We start from the raw sequence: 21,652 nt of genomic DNA on the forward strand, positions 1-21,652 counted from the left end.
AAGGAAATTAATTTTCTAATTGTTTTAAGAGACGAAACGTCACTTGGCAGTTCGCTAAAATTTACAGTATCCACTATTTTTTTTATAAAATTATATTATCCTTATTATTTTATTTTCCGCCTCAATAACTTTCAAAAGTCCCATAATTTTTATTACCACGCGTTTAGGTTTTTCAGGCGAATATCGACATACTCATGGTTAACGACACTGTGGTGTCGACAGAGCTGGAAGAGGCATCTCGGGTACAGTGCACGAACTATGATGAAAACCGGCATGAATCCTGTGCGTAAACCGAAGTGGAAATGTCATTTGTCAGCTGTGTGCTTATCGACTTCACAGATTGTTGGACTGTTTTATGACGGGTTTTCTTGGCGCTCCTGTCGAAATACGTGTTAAATATTATAATGATTCAATTATTATTAATTTACAAACTGCGTTTTGCTTTGTAAGTATTATTGTATCATTGATTTGTTTCTTTTGTAAGCTTACATAATTGTGTAATTTGCAGATAACATTGAAGTTTACGAGATGTGTTGGCCTTCTCATAATGGGCAGGCTTTCTGAAATTATAGAATTCAATGTAGTACTCAATTAGATTTTTGTTTGTATTGAAGTACTAATTTTATTACTCATGTAAACGTTTTCTGTAACGTGCGTCGTCTGCGGTACGATCATCAACTTTAGCAACTGACAGTAGGGCCTATTATAAACATAACCAAATTTATTCTTGTTCAGCTAAAACCGACTTACTTAAAATTTGTATTTAGGTACAATATTAGTATTTATGGAGGAACTAGCGCACGGGAAGACCAGGTGATTTTGTTGTATTCTTGGTCTAGGGAAAATACTAGTCTTTTACGAAAATACTACAATGGCTCACCGAAGTTCTTTTGTTGTTGTTTAGCCAACTGTCACAAGTGTGGTATCAGACATGGCACCACAGGAGGTAATGGGGTAAGTATAGCATCTTAAATATTAAACTTTATCAGAAAAAAAAATCTCATATAAACTCGACTATTTTCACTCCCGAAATCATCTGAACTTTCTGTGCTCTAGCGTAGCCGTATTGAAGTTATGTTCGACAATCCTGTGGAACCTAGGTCCCATTCTTACGTACTTCTTGCACCTACAAGAAGAGCAGAATCTTTGTTCGTGATGCTCATGTGCCGATTTAGAGGGGATTGGTGGCAGTCTTTTAGAGCATGGGTCCCTTACTAACGTCATCTTATGTTTTCGATTATTTGGTCAAGGGTGTATGCATTCTTTGTCGAGAATCAGTTGACAATTTGCAGCATAAATTAAAGAAATAACGTACCGGTAGGCCTACCTTTATGACATTCATATACATTGCCCTGGACCAAAGAACAGAGAGGATTAAGTAGGTTACATCCCTTCTACAAGTTGTAGTGGACTCTTCTTAGCTCTCGCGTGTGCGAAGTTCACATAACTTATGTCCCCTCCAAACCGGCGCATGTGTATCACGGATGGTGGGGGCTGCTGTTCTTGTGGGTGCAAGAAATATTCAAATACAGGACCCACAGTCTATAGAATTACCTCTATGTTCTATGCAATAGCAGCTAAAAGTTTAGGGAAAAGATGTAGAAGACCGAGGAATTTATAACTAGGAGGTATAAAAATTGTAGGCCTATTGTACCCATATTTATAGGTCTAGTAAGTTGTGAATATATAGATACAATTGCTGTAGTTCCAAGTTTGTTATATCCTCCTGATAAAATTTAAGACTGACGCCAATTTGGGGTATCCTGGGTGGTGGATGGGATTTTCTTATTGCCAAACTTTCAGAATGGCCCTTAGGTTCACTCAACCTCCTATCAAAGTGGGTAGCAAGTCTTTTTCAGTAGTAAAAGACACTAGGAATGTGGTGCCGACCACATCATCTCATTGTAACGTTGAAGCCAAGAAAACATGGTGCTCTATTTCCTTGTCCACAAATGCTTTCATGGCTCTGAAACAATTTTTCCCTTTAAATTATTCAAACCTACATCTCATCAAAAGCAATAAGACTGAACATAGAAATTTAAGTCCATACCTGTGGAGTAACGGTCAGCACGTCTGGCTGCGAAACCAGGTGGCCCGGGTTCGAATCCCGGTCGGGGCAAGTTACCTGGTTGAGGTTTTTTCCGGGGTTTTCCCTCAACCAAATACGAGCAAATGCTGGGTAACTTTCGGTGCTGGACCCTGGACTCATTTCACCGGCATTGTCACTTTCATTTCATTCAGACACTAAATAACCTAGATGTTGATACAGCGTCGTAAAATAACCCAATAAATAAATAGAAATTTAATATTGCATTGCATTGTTGAACACGTGCGCTACTGCATTGCACTGCTAGGAATGATACAGGGATATCCAAAGTTTTGTAGAATTTCAATAAAGATACATTTATACTTAGAATTTAGATTTTAGAATTCAGATGTAAATATAATGAAAGTAAAATTATTCCAAGAGCCACAATAAATACCCTTGAGGGCCACATGCAGCATGTGGACCACATAATGAGTACCGCTGGCTTAAAGATACTAAAATTATCAGAAACAGTTCACATGTATATGTTGTTACCGCCGTAGAATACAATGCAGCCGGAGTAAGGAACACTTGTAGAGACCTGCATACTGGAGCAGTTGTATGGAACACTTTCAGGCAAATGACCTTTATTAACACTCCTTAGCTTGGGTTTTCTCCTTGCCTCTCCACAGTGAAGACAATTGAATGAGTAATAGCACAGTATTAGAGGAATTTGAAGACAAGACTACTGTAGGAACTGCTGTTGTAGATTTAAGCAAAGCATTTGATACAATTTCTCATAGTGTAATACTTAAAAATTTCTTTCTTATGCTGTAAAAAATACGGAATTGAAATTGATGATCTCTTATGTACAAACAGGAAAATAGGTTCTTGTAGGGGATAAAGCATCTAATTTAAATGATTAAATCTGGAGTTCCTTACTTTTGAAGGCTTCTCCACTTCGTAGCAGTTGTCTTGTAAACCCTGTCTCCAGTTCTGGCGATCTTCCTGTAAATCCTCAATCCTCTGGATCCTTTCACTCCTCTTATGCCTCCTCTCCAAGTCAGTTGTGGGCATCCTCTCTTTTTACGACCCAGTGGTAACCAATTAAACACCATTTTTGGCCAGCTCTCCTGCAGCATTCGTTTAATGTGTCCATACCATTGTAAAGTTCGAATCTCGAATCGTCTGTCAGGGTTCAATTTTAGGGCCACTTCTTTTTGTCTTCTTTTTGTATTAATTTTTATTTTTTATTTAATTGAGTTATTTTACGACGCTGTATCAACATCTGAGGTTATTTAACATCTGAATGAGCTAAAGGTGATAATGCCGGTGAAATGAGTCCAGGATCCAGCACCGAAAGTTACCCAGCATTTGCTCGTATTTGGTTGAGGGAAAACCCCGGAAAAAACCACAACCAGGTAACTTGCCCTGACTAGGAATCGAACCCGGGCCACCTGGTTTCACGGCCAGACATGCTAACCATTACTCTACAGGTGTGGACTTCTGTATTAATGATGTGTTCTGGGCATATCAGTATTGCATGCTGATGATACAGCCTTCCTCACCACCCTTGGTAGGAATATTGATAAGGTAAAGAACAAAGAAAATATTATGCTGAAGAGAGCTGAATTAATAAACTGAAAATAAACAGGGAAAAGACTGAAACTATGTACCGTACTTCACGATCGGTAACAGTGGTGATACACCTAAAGCAGTAAGATTTAGGAATTCACCTTGCCAGGATACCAGCTTTGGAAGTTCATGAAATAATATATGTATGAAATTGTGAAAAATTATTAATATTTGTACAGGTACGGAATTTAAAAATGAGTCGAGTCTTTGTAGCAGTTCTCCTCTAGGCAACAAGCTTCACAAGATTGTTCACAAGTAGCATACATTCAGGTGCTCTTGTTTACTGCACATGCGCAATGCATTATATCTGGAACTTAGTAAAATTAGTTGACCCAAATTTTGTTTCTGGGTCTATGTATTAAATGTTTCCATAAGGCAGTTTTATTATGTCATTCAAAATGGAAATGGAAATATAAAAATTGGAGATTTATCCTTCGAAGAGGTGGAAAAATTCAAATATCTTGGAGCAACAGTAACAAATATAAATGACACTCAGGAGGAAATTAAACGCAGAATAAATATGGGAAATGCGTGTTATTATTCGGTTGAAAACCTTTTGTCATCTAGTTTGCTGTCAAAAAATCTGAAAGTTAGAATTTATAAAACAGTTATATTACCGGTTGTTCTATATGGTTGTGAAGCTTGGACTCTCACTCTGAGAGAGGAACAGAGATTAAGAGTGTTTGAGAATAAGGTTCTTAGGAAAATATTTGGGGCTAAGAGGGATGAAGTTACAGGAGAATGGAGAAAGTTACACAATGCAGAGCTGCACGCATTGTATTCTTCACCTGATATAATTAGGAACATTAAATCCAGACGCTTGAGATGGGCAGGGCATGTAGCACGTATGGGCGAATCTAGAAATGCATATAGAGTGTTAGTTGGGAGGCCGGCGGGGAAAAAGACCTTTGGGGAGGCCGAGACGTAGATGGGAAGATAATATTAAAATGGATTTGAGGGAGGTGGGATATGATGGTAGAGACTGGATTAATCTTTCTCAGGATAGGGATCAATGGCGGGCTTATGCGAGGGCAGCAATGAACCTCCGGGTTCCTTAAAAGCCAATAAGTAAGTAAATACATACAAATTTCGACAATGTCAATAAATATTATTGTGATTTATGATGTATATATGATATATCCATGCAGGAACTCTACATTACCATATGATAAAGGATGGGTGGAGCAGAGAAAAATTATCTCTGGCACTGGGACTCGAACCCGGATTTTCAGCTCTGTGGGAGGGTGGCGGGTGCAGGTGTGTGTGTATGTGTGCGTGTGCGTGCGTGTGTGTGTTTTTTTCTTCCTTCAATTTAACTTATTTTTGCATTATTATTAGGGATCTATTAGTTTTATAAATTTACTGGGAACAATAATTTATTTTATTTAAATTATTACTACACTTATGAAGTGGTAGTATTTTGGGAGTACAATATATCTGTTGTTTATTTTCAGAGATGAGCACCGTCGTCTTCATTTCAGGTTTTAAAGCCTAGTTCTCATTATGAGTGGTCAACTTGACATTGTCGTACGTACACAAAGCCGCCTGGATGGAAAATGGCTCAAGACAGATTTGCAGCAGGCACTTAGTACTGATGGCCTTGCTCAATTGTGGAATGAGATGGTCAAAGATGGCGAGCTCACTGGATCTTTTAGTGATGGTTTATTGAATTCTGTTGGAATTACAGCCCATAAAGGTATCTCCAAAGAGATGGAAATGTATTTCATTAGTGCTGTATTTACTGGCATACTACTAACTTTTTTCTTTAAAAATGAGTCTGAAAGCAGGGTGCATCTCATAAGCCGATACTGAGTTTGTGACAGGGTTAAACCTTCATGGGATGCAGTGAAAACTGAGTCAGTGGTTAAATTTTATTTAAGAAGTGTGGCATTAATAATGCACTGGATGGTACCCCTTCTAAAGCAGAATGGGACAGTTAATGGAATAGTATTGAAATCTGAATTAGTTTCTCCCGAAGTTTAACTCTGAAATTGAAATATCAGTCTCTGAGACTGCTGCAAGTTCTTACTTTCACTTGACAAGTGACACTGTTAAAAGTACGAAAATGTGTGACTGTAGTTTCCAGTATCACTTTTGTGAGGTTATTTGATAAATTGTCACATACAGTATATGGGTGATTTTTGTTGGTCTCTATATAGTATTTCTAATGGATACGAGACTCATGTGTTCACAATTTATCAATCACTGCCTGATAACCCATTGTTGTCTTTGACTGGTATTTCTAGTAATGATATTATATAGAGTATTTCAAAAGTCAGTTCAAACATTAAACCGCTATAAATATTATAATATTTGAGATAGGGAAAAAAACAAAAACATCACAGTGTTGGGCAAACAACGGAGTTTACAAAACATTAAAAGATGTCTGCCGTTCTCTTGTTCAACGTACGGCATTCTGTCTGCGACACCATGCACAGCATTTTGCAGATAATGTCTTGGAATATTGGCAATTTCTTGCGAGATGGCATTTTCAGTTGCAGTAGGGTTGTTGGATGTGTTAGGAAAACTCGTTCTTTAAGATAACCCCACAACCAAAAGTCGGCCGGATTGAAATCTGGAGATGGCGGAGGCCACATTGTTGGAAAGTGTTTTTTTTTCCCCATCTTAAATATTATAATATTTATAGCAGTTTAATGTTTGAACTGACTTTTTGAAATACCCTATATATCTTATTTTATGGACTATGGATGGGCATAATTTTATGCTAGATTTGCATCTGAATTGAACCAGTATTTTGCTAATACAGTAGACCCTCGATTTAACGGACTTCGGATTTAACGGACATATTTTTAAATCTCTATTCTAGAATATTTTCCAACAAATAGGCGCCAAATTTGATTTAAAATCTCTATTTCTAGACTACGTGTATTTCCCACATGCAAAATTTGATCGCATATAAGATTGATGCTTTCTCCATTCAGCCTACTAGTTCACAGCAATCTTCTACCAATAAATAAGTATTTGCATATTCTTTTGGACCATCAGTGACTAACATAAGAATTTTTGTTATCACTAAAACGGTCTGTAAAGTGATTTTTATTACTGTACTGTGTTTATAATCGGACCCTAATACTGTAGCCTATAGTGTTTCATATTAAAATAGTAATACATTATACTGTAATGTAGTGTTAAAATTTCAGTGTTGCATTATAAAATATTACTCTTTAAAAAATTCGCGATTTAACGGACTTTCGGATTTAACGGACACTCTGTAGTCCGTTAAATCGAGGGTCTACTGTAGTTGACATATTCATTGTTCTTATGATTGACAGAACTTTTGTGAAGTGCGAAATCTGAGTAAATTTTGATTTTGTGCTAAGTACATTGTAAGTGAGCGGTATAATGTTGTTTTTCGTTTATTTATTTGCTTTCTTATTATTTGTTCCTGTCTCTTATGGAATGTGAAGGCACACTGGACAACAATATGTATTGACCAACATGTCTACATCTTTTTGTGCAAGTGACCCAGATTTCTTCGCTAAAATAAACTTCTGTACGAAGGAATTAAATGGTAAAGAAACTAATGAAAATAATTGATTCAATAATGATTTAGAGATAGATCCATATTTTGCCGACACAGTTATCAATAATTAAACGTACTGTATGTGATTCAGATCATATTCAGGATTCATCATGTACAATTCCTGGGGGCAACGAGTTTACATGGAAATACTGAGAAACTGTGTATTTTGACAAGAATAGGTTCAAATAGATAACTTCGGAGTCCAACAGAGTAGAAACAATTTTTCCACTGTAATCACCTTTTCCACCATCACAACTATCAGCTTTACTTTCTTCTCTACGACCACTACCATTTCCCTCTCCTCCTCTCTCTTCTTCTCCTCCGAAAATACCCTGGTAATGTGTACGACTAACTTAAAGTAACGTATTATCATAGGAACATTGATTTTATTACGAAGTGACTTTCTGTGATTAAAACCTAGGGATCATAGGATTATTCAAACTGTCATATTATGTTAAGTGGGGACCTCATGTATAAAAGTAGTTAGAAGTGATGAGTTGTGTATAATTTTCAGGAGAGAGTGGCCATTATTATTGTGGCCTGCGAGTTCTCACTTGCCCATGTTGTGATGGAATATGTGGACCACAGACTGGTTGCAATTGCAATCCTTGCCAGCGACTCGATCGGGAAGAGGCAGCTCGAGTGGAAATTAAATGTGCAGATCCTGCACCTTCACAGCCACAGTTAGACAGCTGGGTGTGGGGACCACAGCCATGTATGTTTTAAAACCGAATTCATTTTTATATTTCTTCTTAAAATGTATTTTGTATTAATGGCTTACCAGTGAAAACTTTTTTTAAATGTATGTTTACGTAATGTTTCTTCTTTTCCTTTGGTTTTTCTTTTCTTTATTTTCTTCTATTACATATTTCCCTTTTTCTCCAGACTTTCTTCTTCTTTTCCTGTAGTAGTTGTACTGGAAATTTTACTTTTTAAGTCTATGTATCACTCTGTGGAAAGATTTATTAAATCTACATACTTAGACTTCAACAAATAAAATTTGATAACACAGTCTCAAGGGAAAGTATGTGTGAACTTCATGGCGATTACCATTTGTTTACTTCCTGACTGTCCCTTTCTTTCTATGTGCTTGCTTTTATTTCTGTATTGAGCAATGTTTTGTAATATTTGAATGTGTTCACTCCTTTCATGTTTTGGTCAGTTATTTGGAATGTAGTCGAGAAGTATGCAGAAATTGTCCTAATGTAATTCCATAGTGTGCAGGTTTTTAGACAATATTTATATTAATTGGTAGTGTAACTTTCTTGCAGTTATCTTCAGATAGACATTTAAGATCTCATTATAATTATTGTATTGTATTGTACTGTATTTATTAACATTCCATGGTATTCATACATTGCTTTACAGCTAGAATATGGAACAAGTCAAAAAACTTAATACTATTATAAAGTCTTAGGGCCATATTCATAGACATTTTTAGCGCGGGTTTCCGGTGGATGATCAGCGTTTTTCGTATTCATAAACCAGTGTTAGCGATAGGATATGATTTGAATTCTGTACAAGTAACCAGTGGATAGCTGGGGCTAGCTTAGTACGCTCATAGCGCGTGCTGCGAAATGTCTATGAATAGCACTTTTAATTTATAGTCACAGTCTAGATGAAATATATACAGACGAGATTTACAATATAATCTACTAGTACAACACATAGTTTTAGTATCAATTTTGTGAAGTGTTATTGAATGTCATGAATTCACCTACAGAATAGAAGGCGTGAGAAATTAGGTACTTCTTTAATTTGGCCCTAAATAATCTTATGTTTTGAGTTTCATTTTTTATATCGACAGGGAGGCTATTAAAAATTTTTACTGCCATATTACGCACTCCTTTTTGATAGCATGATAGACTTGCTAGTGGAGTATGAAAGTCATTTTTTGACGTGTATTTATGCTATGAACTATTGAATTTGTTACAAAGTTTTCATGATTACATACGAGGAAGATTATTAATGAAAAGATATACTGACAAGCCATGGGCATTATTTGTAGTTTTTTGAAAATAGTCCTACATGATTCACTAGATTTTGCACCTACTATTATTCTAATTACTCTTTTTTGTAATAGCAATATACTGTTGCTATCTGTGGAATTTCCCCAGAATATTATTCCAAAACTCATTACTGAGTGGAAGTATGCAAAGTATATTGTTTTTAAGGTATTGATATTTACTATCTTTTGCATAGATCTAATAGCAAAACAAGCTGAATTTAGTTTGGGGGTAATTTCTTTAATATGATTTTTCCAATTTGACAGATTATCGATTTTTAAGCCTAGAAATTTGGTTGTTGTTGTTTCTAATAGGGATCTGTTGTTAATTATTGCACTAGAAATTTGCGAGGTTGATGATTGTATATGTATCTGTCAGTTTATAAAAGTCACACTTGGAATATATAACCTATTCAGTGAAATTAGATCTCAGTCTGTGGTATGTGGTACATTTCGTTATTATTCTGTTTTAATTAGTAAGTTGGAGTGCGTGGGTTGCGTGTAGTCTCGAAATTTACTAAATATTTGTCAATAGTAGAAGTAGGTTTTAGAGAAATATTCTCAAAGTTACAGAAACATTTGCTTCTTCTTGCATTTACCATGTGAAATTAATGCATATCTGAAATATAGTGTCACTGTATCAGATTGTGATGTTAAATGTAAGTTTTAATTTAAAACTTGCTAATTTTTATAAAATAATCTTATGAAGTAATTTGAACATTTTCCAGCCATCGAACAGCTCAAATCATGCATAAAATCACTTAACTATGAACAAAAGGTCTTATGCCATGAAGCCGCTAGTAGTACACTTTCAGCTTGTAGACTAAGACAGAGGCTGATGGTTGCTCAGAGATATTTTGTTGCTCTTGGAAGACACTTACCAGCAGAAAATAGTAGACCTCTTATGAAAACAACACTAAATGGAACTAATGGGGATCACAGAAGGTAAGATTTTCAATTAATATGTACTATTTGTTTCAGTTGGTTTTTATGTTTTTTTTTTTTTTTTTTTTTTCAAATTAATTGGATTTTAGAAAGTCTGAGGGGACAGACAATTTTTTGTGAATAATTTCAAATGACGTAAAAGAAACCTTACTGATTGAAACTCTTTCAGCCAAAATTTACCACCCATTTCTCATTTGCAAACTTTTACATTCATATTGGTTTGCGAAATTAACATAGTCCTGTTCGTTATGAAAACAAGAGTAAGGAATATATTTTAGTCTACTGGTACTATAACAAATTTAGTAGTAAGTATATTTACAGAGTGGAAGTGAAATAGCCTTGCAGATTTCCAGAGTGAATAGCTCCTGTTATATGTAACAAAAACTATATCATATTGGTGGAAAGTTTACAGTTTTTTTTTTTTCAGAAAAGTTTTTTTCCAAAATGTTTAACAATGTCTTATTGGATAACTATTGCGAGTAGGATCGTGATTTTTGTCCATATTGATAGGAAATCTAATAAAGAATAATTTATCACTCTGGCATATTTCAATAGCATGAACGATTTTCGTGTAAATTTAATTTATTTAATTTATATTGTTTATACGACCAGCCTCGTGGTCTAGTGGTCAGAGCTTCTGGCTATAGTTCCGGGTTCGATTCCTGGTTAGAGCATAGGAATTTTCCCTTAAAGGGAATTATTTCTGTGTTTGTCCGTGGTCTGGAATTTAGGTTAAGTTTAGATTTAAGACCTCTCCTGGCACCACATAATCATACTCATCCTATCATATCATTGGGGTAATGTAACTCTGCCTTCCAGGCGCCCCAACCTCAGAAGTGGGTTGCAACTAAGCCAAAGCCAGGAGAGAAGACCAGAAATGTCGAAAAGACAACCTGGTGGCATTGGTAAAAAAAAATTGTTTATATAGATGGTTCACTTGATGTGACTTCTAATATTTCGCATGAGGGTTAGTACATTAAACTGCTGACCATATACAGAGTGTTCGCAACTTAATGCCCGACAGTGCAGGAGTGTATTCCTTGATTCATTCTACAGCGATATTACCTAGCATAACCCTATACTAAATTGAAGCATTAGAAGTTAATGGCTTTCGAATATCCTGCTCTTCTTGCAGCACCAAGCACTATGAACGTCAGACTATGTGAGGCAGCGATCGCAAAACGTCCACTAGAGACAGTAAACAGCTTGCAGTGCAGTTTGTCGTGCGGGGCTGTCAGTGCCCGGTGATCGTGAAAATGCCGTTCGTGTATTCTCTTCAAGAATACGCTGATATTGTGTTCATTTATGGATTGTGCGACGGTAATGTTGCGAGAATATCGGATACGGTTTCCAGATCGTAGACAGCCAGATCCAGGAGTATTTACACGTACATATCGCCATTTAGCTGAACGTGGAAATGTCCCAAGACTACATGTACAACACGAAGAAGTGCGGCCAGACCGAATTGATGACCTAAGGCCTGCAGTTATTGACATCATAAATGAAACTCCACGGATATGTACACGACGAATTGCTGCACGCCTTGGAGTTAATAATTCCACAGTTTGGCACGTACTACGAGATACCATGATAATTTTGTGCAGAACCTAGAACCCGGAAATCCTCCTCTGTAACTGGCCGATAGCCCATCCACAACTAATCAGCATCAATGGTGCTGCAGACCACATCAGACATCATCCCGCCACTATTGCGAACGCCACGCATTCACTATTACGTAGAATTGTCTGGTGTAGGGATGCTCAAGGAACGCATTTCGAGCCCCACCTGCAATAACAGTGAACAGATTCATCTGTTAGTTTGGTACAGTATAATGCAATTTTGTATTTATTTACTTTTTTTTTTGTCTCTTGTAATGCAACAAATTGATGGAACCTTATGAAGACCTGACTGTGTTGGTTAAGTTTGTAATGATGTTTTCACGTCCAAGTAAGTAGATCTGTGTAGGGTTTGTACTTGTAATAAAAGAACAGATTACTTCTCAATGTCTTCTGCTTTTATTTCCTTAATGACACATTTACTACTTACAAAAATGTTGTCCAAAGTTCCACTTATAATTTCTTGTAACTCGGAAATTATTAGACTTTTGATTAGGACATGTTAGGTAATATCGCTGTAGATTGAATCAAGGAATACGCTCCTGCATTGTCGGGCATTAAGTTGCGAACACCCTGTATGTTTTTAAACACTTGGTGTGCATCCAGAATTGCGCTCTGTGAAGAAGGAGAATATCTGAAAGACTTCTGTATGCAAAATGAATGCAATTTTAATAGAACATGTAGGTTTTTTCAACACGAAATTGTAAATAGAAGAGAAGTTTATTACAAACATATGTTTCAAATTTCTGAATCGTACATTTCCAAAGATAGCAACTTTTGTAAGCGTACATATAGAGTACCAATGCAATTAAAGCTAGTACACATGTTACGATTCTGGAATTTGTCAGACTGTGATAACTGTTGGGCAATTCTTCATGAATAAAACAGTAAAAGTAATTCTGGGCATCTTATTTACAAGGAGCATAAACGTCGTTCCTTTTTTGTTTCATGCAAAATATTAGTAGTCGTAACATTAAATTGACTGAATATTTGAGAGAGTCCAATAGACTTGGAGATTATTTGCACTATTAATAAAATGTGGTAACATTAGTATGATTTGTAATATATATATTTTTTTTCTAGCACTAAAACGACAGAGAAAGCAACTATCAGTCTTGCAAAAGTTGGTAGTAGAGCAGCTCTTAATTTCTCGTTTGCATTCCTACGAAGAGCATGGAGATCAGGTATAGTACTAAGTAGTTAAATTGACCTTTTATTCTGTACGTCTTTTTAAAGGAGAACATAGATAACATTTCTCTTCTGGGGGGGGGGGGGACTACATAAATATTCAAAGATATTGATGAAATAATGATGATGATTATAACGGACAACGGACAGTGAACAATGATGATGATGATGATGATGATATATTTTGTAAATATGTACCGTACTTAAAAAAAAGTTGATTGACTACAAGTGTTTAGCTTAAGGCTCGTCTCCACTATTAAGCATTTAACAACAACATGTTAAATGTTAAATTGTTTACCGTTAACATCCCAACTTGTTGATTGAACATGTTAATACTAATTTCATTTAACACTTCGTCCAAACTGTTAAACATGTTAAACTTGACTTTCTTTGCGTAGTCCACAGTCTATGAGATTTTAATATAGATAGTGTTTTATTTTCAAACCTTGGAAAATGGACTCAGATGCTATGACTTTTGTAATTGCCTCTATTGCTTGTTACAAGGCTTTGAAAAGGAAGAAAATGAGAATGTGGATGCAGCAATATCTTAGTAAAAGACACTATGCAGGATACATTCTAAACCAGCTTAAAGTTGAATACAGTATCAATTTGGATTCAAAAACTTTCTGAGAATGTTAGAACACGATTTTACTACAGTGCTGCAAAAATACTTCCTGTTACATCAAAGAAATACACAATTTAAGAGCAGCCATTTCATCTCAATTAAAAAAATTACAGCGTGATTGATTGTCATAGGACCTACGACATGATAGATGCTAAAGGAGTGGGTAATGTATAATTATTCTTTCCGAAGTTTTACGAACGTTAACATACATCACCAAATACGACCATTACTGACGTCAACATAGCATTAACGTTTAGCATACGATAAGAGTGCGAAAACTCTCTATTGTATTCTCGAGAACAGTTAAATAATAATTCCAGTTCTCTAAAACAGTTGGCCTTCTTATTTTTGCCCGTGTATTCTTTTGCAGACACATCACACAAACAAGGCCTTTCCATCAGTGCATTAATTTTATTCTAATGTATTTTCTTTCGTCCACTCCATTACTTCGTCTTCGAACAACTTACAGCCAACACCAAGAACCAATGATAGTATAAAAATGATCTAGATACGCGCCACAAAATCGGAACTTATAGTTGTTGCTATGGAAACTGTATGAACTTTGCCGAACTGTACTGACGCTGCACGAGCAAATGAATTTACTTGACATGTTTTCCATTTCTGCTGGAAAACACGCCAACATGTTAAAAGTGTTAAATTCAACATACTTAATTAACATGTTAAGTCAATTGAGACTTGAAATGTCCATATACATGTTAAATTCAACGTTATATTTAACATGTTGTTGTTAAATGTTTAATAGTGGAGACGTGCCTTTAGGGAAATAATAACGTAATTCAGATATATTGGTTGAGTACAAAATAGTACAGAGTAAGTACTAAGATTTATTTAAAATCATCCGTCCTCAAGTGAGTTTGACCACTGGGCTCCAGAATTAACAAACATAAAAAGATAAAGGGAAATGAAACGAGTAAAATAATTATTCAGTTTGTACATTAAAACAAAAATGTATGTGTTAACAATGATAGTGTAGAATTTGAAGAGAGGCGTTCAGAATTTCCATCACAATCTTCCGAACCTCATAAAAGGGAATTTTAAAAGATTTAAGGATATTACATGTAAATTTTGGTAAACAACCCCTCGCTCTAAATAGTAAGCCTGTAACATCCCAGTTGTAAACTGAAATGCCATATTTTTCACTAAGGTATGGAGATTTCTTATCGCAGTTCAGTCTAATGGAGGAGTGTGAAAATACAGCAATCTACGTAAATAAAGAAAGTTTGTGTGTTGCCAGTTTTAGACAAATGATCATCTACAGTATTTTGTAATAATAGCAATATAGCTTAGTCATTATTTCATGATCATGAAAATGTCTACCGCTTTGTAGCAGTGGTCAGTGTGTCTGACTACGAAACTAGCAGGCTTGGGATCGAATCCTGGTTGGGACAGCTTGCCTAGTTGAGGTTTTATCCGAGGTTTTCCCTCAATCTGTCAAGAGCAACTGCAGGGTAACTTTCGAATCTGGATTGTGGGTTCCTTTCACCATTATCATCATCTTCATCTTCATCTTCACCTATCCTGCCTATTTCCATACTCATATGTCATCCTATTATTATACAGGACTAACAGAATTCGACCTAATGGATGTCCAACCTTAATCGCCAAAAAGTAGGCAGAAATATGTGCGGTGTTAAAGAAAATCGTAAATTAAATTTTGGTACTCAAGCTTGCTGTTAGATACAAGTAAAAAAAAGTGCTGGAAATCCAAGCGGAATTGAGGACCGTTTTTGCAAAACTAGCTAACTGAAAAAAACTAAATTTTACAGGAGAGACAAAAAACTGAATGGAGACAAATAGGTTATATTTGCAACCATCACACTTTGACACACTATAATGAAGAGAAATAATTCAATTTCATTAAGATAACTTTATGTTAACGAATCCACCAAAATCTCAATTTCGCAGTTAGCAAGTTTTGCAAAAATGGTCCTCAATTTATGGTGCACAGCGACAGTGTTGGTACAGATTTTTTTTTGGGTACTCATATTTTTCTTACTGACCTTTCTCATTATAATTTATTTAAAAAATGATCAATAGGAAAGAACGTTCTGGTACTTCTAAACAAAAGGATTAAGTAACAAAAACGTTATGAAGTTCCTAAATAAAAATTTAAATAGAAGAAAATGTGCAGTAAATCTAACTAAAAATTTTGTGTTGCTTGTTATCATCTCTGGTTTTTCCTCCTCAAGGTGAAGATGCTGATTTGTGTAGTGAATTACTTACGGAATCTCTGGAAGCATTGCAGTCCCTTCCTGAAGCAACATTGTTTGATGAAAGCTCAGTCTCTCCTGTGTGGCTTGAAGTAGTTGAAAGATCTGACAAATTTCTAAGACAAGTTGTACTTGGGTGAGTAATGCTCTGGTATTTATTTTTTCTTTGACATTACATGATAGCAACAACATAGTAATTTAAATGATAAGGAAGTGGAGAGGAAGATGTGTATGCATAACTTATAAAGTGCATGAGAAACAAAGTTGTGACTAATGTTACTTGCCTTGTGGTGCAAGAGCAGTGTTGTCACACCTCCTCTTACTCCACATCAGTCTCCAATTATACAACAACTAAACTATCATCTTATCACTGTCACGAGGGATCTTATTTTACGATAAATAAAAATCTTAAATTTTCGGTATAAAACTTTGGTTGATTTCGGAGTTGTTTCGCATAGAAAACATAAGTTTGGTGTTATTTCGCATTTAAAAAATATAATTTTTTGATTGTCTTAGCTTTACCATTGCTCATTGTATTCATTTATGTATATATTTATGTGACTTCCAATAAATATATCTTTTGGGCACTTCAAACTAAAATTTCATAAAAAAATTCGTTTTTAAAAACACTGATTTTGATTAAATTCATGTTAATAATAATAATAATAATAATAATAATAATAATAATAATAAAAATTTTGTGTAACACAAAATTACGCGTTATTTCGCGAGTTTAAATTTACGATATTTTGATTTTAAAGGGCTTGAAACATAAATTTTGTTCTTTTATCTGCTGAAAAAACCATATTTCGCGAATCCGTGGTTTGTGAAAACTAGATTTCTCACTATCATTATTTTCACTGCCTTTGGATAGCTGCTGAGATAATTGTATGATATGAATATATATTATAAAACTTCGTCATTTAATGTATTCATTCAGATGCTAAATAATCTAGATGTTGATACAGTGTCGTAAAATAACCCAATAAAATAAATAAAAATTAATGTATTTACTTTGCTGAACTCTGAACAAAACAGAGCACAGTGCACTGCATTTGGAACTGGATGTGGAATGCAGGCATACATCCAATAAGAACTGTAACAACGCTGAGTGCTTGATCCTTTCCTTGCGCCATACTTGGTCATGGATTGTGATTGGGCAAGGTAATGGTGAGCCTCCACACATGCAAGTTCGCCCACGCATTGTCAGTCACAACCTTATTTCTTATGAATATGAATATGATTTATTATTACCCAACATATTCGGTCCTGCTGACCCTTCACATTCCTGTATTCTGGCCAGCAGTCCCGATCTTACACTATTTACAACATTATACATTAAGACGTTAGTGACCAACGCATGCTCTTGATTAGGTCTTTACATGTCCATTCATTTCACTTATTACTCCCTAAACTTTATACCACTCACTATCATACTTCTCCTACCTTATTCTAATTTTCACCTACTCCTAACAAACACCATTACTATTTTATTCAATCCCTACTTCACTCCACCACTCCTTTTCATTTAACTTCAAGTTCTTTCTTGCATTACTCATTGAAAAAAATTAATTAATTTGGTTATAAATTTCACGTTCTCTATCCCATATTTTCTTTCCGTCCTAATTTATTACTTCCTAATCCCTACTAACATAATCTTTAATTCCTTATCTTACGTATTCTTACCTTATTATTATAATATACGATACACTCAGTGAGGGAAGTGAGACGGTATGCGATGGTATGGAATACTGCCAGAAGACATACCGTTAGTGAAAAATGACATACCGTCCTGAAAAAATGTAATCAGTAAAAATTTGTTTATATACATTTTTTTCACAACAAAGAGTAAGCTACTAAACCACAGCCTTCAGGAACTGTATTCAACATATATTTAGACACGTTTATTTTGATAAGTCAACCCCTGGAATGCTTACAATGGTAGTATTTCAAGTATAGAAGGCTGTGCTCTGTAGTTTGTGGTGGCCATTGTTGCCAATTTAGTGACTGTGTCATTTTTGTTGTTGTTGAACTTTTTATTTATAATTAAGTAAGGCACTTTGAAGCTTTAATATTATTTTAAATGATGTCTCGATGGACATTGCAAAATAACCTAGCAAATAACTAAAGTAACTTGAAATTATTTTATTAAGAAATTCAATGTGTTGCGTAAGCTTCAAAGATTCGCGTTACTGATAGCACGAAACAATTTATTGTATACATCATATATATGTATGTTGTAAGGGAGGGGATATGACTTTTTTATATCGAGGTATGCCAGGGGAAAATCTTGGAGTAGCATACTGCCTCTGGTTTTTCCCCTCACTGGAATCACGATAATCTATTATATTATTATTCACTCATTCATCTCCATATTTTGACTATATAGATTCCTCTGCTATTTTTTTCTCCCACTAACACACCATTTTCTTAGATTATATACTGACTTTTCTTTACTAATACACACTCTTTTCTCACTACTTTCTCGATTCACATTCTCTAAACTTCCCCTTCTTTTCACCACCCCTCCTTTTTCCCCACTATCTTCTTCCCTGGACTCATATTTCTTCATCAGCTGATCTACAGCTTCATGATATCATCTGCTGACATCACGGAAGTCTCTACTATCTCCTCCACTATCCTGGTACCCTAATCTGATCTTGACGTCACTCCCTCTCCTTCTTCCTGCTGTCGACGACACATGTGGGATCGCTGCTCTCTCATATGACGCCTTAATGGAATTTGTTGCTTTCAGCAGAAATCCTTCCTCCACATTCTCTTGTATTCTTGACTTTTCCACAACTTCACCATTACCTTTCAATGAATTTTTATTCTCTATACCCCTTACTTTCTCCTTCATCTGTTCTTTTTCTTTCGTTTATATTCTCACCTATTTCCGACTTATTCATACTTTTCAGACAAAATTCTACATCAAATATCTCACCATTGATTTTCAATTTGTCTTTGACTAATCTCGCGTAATGTCCATTACTCCTTGCTGCTATTTCTTAGACCGAATTTTGTATTCCATGTTTGTTGATATCTAAAATTTGTCATGTTTTCATTCTGCCATTCTGTTCCCCAGGGATATGAACAGTGGACGGAGTTGGTGTGAAGTTCCTGTTGGTGATCAGCACACAGCACTCTGTTTACTGCTTGAGCTTGCAGTTCAAAGAGGTGCCCTAAACAATATACTGGACGCTGTTCTTTTACTTCTTAATTTATGGGATAGAGGAAAATACCAGGTGGATAATAGGTTGGTACCTGCCATGAATATTTGCTGTTACTGTTTGGAAGTAATGAAATTAATCATAGGTTTTGTATACATGTATTTCTGTTTATTGCCAGGGTCGTGTCATCTGGTACCAGCGCACCATTGATTCCACTCTTGAGGAGGTTCGAACAAATATCCTGTTCAAAAGTCGGGCCTCTAAATGCACCTTGGGATGAAAATGCTCACATTGTGGTAAGCTGCAATTTTGTAATACATAATCTGTGGGGTGAATTTGAAATAGGCGATAATAGCTTAGGTACACAGAGTGGATGGTAACCTCTGCACCAAAATTTAATTTAAGCAGGAAAAAAATAATCTTTGCCCAATGTTTGCAGCGCTCTATTGCGGTAATGGCCCAAGAGAAATGGCTGATTGCTGTACAAGAAGATAGGTAAAATTAATCTGAACAGTTAATGTCTTTATTTTATTTTATTTTTTTTTGCAAATTAAACCGTGTAGCCTTGAATTTAAACTGAATAATAGCGAAAAATCATTGAAATAAATCTTGCAATGCAACACACTGTCGCATATTACCGACTGAGTACAGCAGAGGGGAAGGGGCCGCACTTGTTTAGAGTTATTGCAGCAGTCGTGATGTTGCCAAATGCTTCATAAAACATAACGATTTCCTCTAAAACAGTGAATGTTGGAGAAAAAACTTATTTCGATTTTTCAAATCTCTCCTTATGATCTATTACCAGTTCCATTTTGGTGCAGAAGTTACCATCCACTCTGTATATTCCATGAACAAGTGGAAGAAAAAAAAAAGAAAATCATTTAAATTTGGATCCTAAATTCTTTCGATTTTCTGTTGTTAGCACTGTAATCTTCTAATTGTTACAGGAACTAAATAACAAAACTTCAGAGAAAGAAATTAATACATTCTCTGTAACCTGATTCTAGGATGCTAGTTCCTTCTTAATATGAAGTCATATCCACAAAAAACATTTCATAGTAAGCGTTGAAATTGTCTGTCTTCAGTGGCACATATGCTATTGCCAGTCTAAATTATAATATTACTATATAGCAGCAATAACGGAAAATGTATTTCTTTGTTTTCATTCTGCGAGAAAAAAGTTGTAACATACATTTTTTGTAAAAGTAATTTTTTTATGTAGAATGATTATGTGTGCTATGGAAAGTGTGTCTGATGAGTTAATATTGGTAAACCTTATATTTTGCTCGTCACATTTCAGTTGTCAATATTTGTGCAGGAACAAAAATATTGTGATCCGTCCAAGCTAGACCCTCTGCCTGTCACACAGGCATTCTGGGTTCCAGTCCCGGTCAGGCCTGAATCCATAATAACACTTCTGGTGGACAAAATCAGGGATGGGGGGGGGGGGAGAGATTTTTACTTGAAGTTGGGCTATACTGTGGTTGACAGTAGCAATATTCCGACTATATCTTTCATCATTCCACATGTTCTCCATACTCGTTTCATCTTATCAACTTAGAAAAAAAGATCATCTGCCTTCTATTATTATTTCACAAAAACATCATAGAGGTGATCATGCCACTACTGTCGTGTGCAGGAAACCTCAACAAAGTATTCAAGATATACTTCTAACTTTCTGGAAATTCCTGTCTTCTCACCAATTTGAAAGTTCTAAAAATGTTCATGTCCACTAATTTCTAAGGACTATAGCTGAGATTTCGTTATTCGCACTATATTGTATTTATATCTTTATTTTAGGTGAGTCCAACAGAGTGTTTCTTGCGGTATCTGCAGTTACCAGATAATGACAGTGTAGCTGTTGACCTGAAGCAAGCTGCAGTAGTTATCATGTCACACTTGGATAGATTAGCAGCACCTCACGCTCCTCCAGCCACATTCACAAAGGTGAGTTGATAGCCTCCTTGAATGTGTAAGATGATTTACAGTCTAAGCTGAGTCATTAACATGTGTCGTGAACTGTTCTAATAAGACACCAGAACTCATATGTACTGTAAATAGTATGTAAACCACTTCGAAACGTAATCTGAAATTTTTATTGAAGGTATTTTAAGAGTAATAGTGGTTAACCCCCCCCCCTCCAGAAATGATAATAATTAATTAAAAGACATATGATTAATAAGCACGTAGAAATTATGTAGAGTTGTACTGAGTTACCATAGTATTTTGGGAGAGGTTTAGGAAGTGGCACTTTCTAGAGCTTACTGTGTTGCAGGTATGTGTGAACATAAAAAAGAAACAGTATATTTGTATTATTTCTAATGACATCAAAGTCGTTTACAATTCTGTTCTGATTCAAATCATTGTATTTGCTATAAACGAAAGTTATGTTCTTACTTTATTTTCTTTTAATTCAAGAAATGCCGTCCAATGTCTAATTACCTGTACAGTTCAGTATTTATTAGTCTGCTCAACCCTTATCTTCAGATTAGGTACTTTAAGTGTGTTAGCACTAAGAGAATAACAATATACTAATATGAAAAGCAAAAATCTGGTTAGTTTTTCTTTATAAATATTGTACCGAAGAAAATCATTAACATTAAAAATAATGATATACAGCATTCTTCATTTTAATGGATATACAGCACTGTTTATTCTAAAGGTACG

At 35.3% G+C, this 21,652-nt stretch overlaps 1 protein-coding gene across 3 annotated transcripts in view; it reads left to right on the plus strand.

Annotated features, from left to right (window-relative positions):
- Positions 1-254: 254 nt before the first annotated feature.
- The window catches only part of HERC2 (E3 ubiquitin-protein ligase HERC2), a 159,788-nt gene continuing 138,390 nt past the window's right edge, over positions 255-21,652 (plus strand). Inside the window, exons 1-9 of one of the 3 annotated variants that reach the window (XM_069831643.1) lie at positions 255-445; positions 5,116-5,357; positions 7,720-7,920; positions 9,939-10,155; positions 12,855-12,955; positions 15,795-15,951; positions 18,901-19,071; positions 19,164-19,281; positions 20,786-20,932. In XM_069831643.1, coding sequence (XP_069687744.1) covers positions 5,165-5,357; positions 7,720-7,920; positions 9,939-10,155; positions 12,855-12,955; positions 15,795-15,951; positions 18,901-19,071; positions 19,164-19,281; positions 20,786-20,932 — 1,305 coding nt within the window. In that variant the 5' untranslated portion in view covers positions 255-445; positions 5,116-5,164. Of the gene's footprint in view, positions 446-829; positions 955-5,115; positions 5,358-7,719; positions 7,921-9,938; positions 10,156-12,854; positions 12,956-15,794; positions 15,952-18,900; positions 19,072-19,163; positions 19,282-20,785; positions 20,933-21,652 lie in introns of those variants that run through there. The other 2 variants (XM_069831645.1, XM_069831644.1) reach the window with 2 other exon arrangements.

This window comes from Periplaneta americana, chromosome 7, assembly GCF_040183065.1.
Source record: "Periplaneta americana isolate PAMFEO1 chromosome 7, P.americana_PAMFEO1_priV1, whole genome shotgun sequence".
NCBI lineage: Eukaryota > Metazoa > Arthropoda > Insecta > Blattodea > Blattidae > Periplaneta > Periplaneta americana.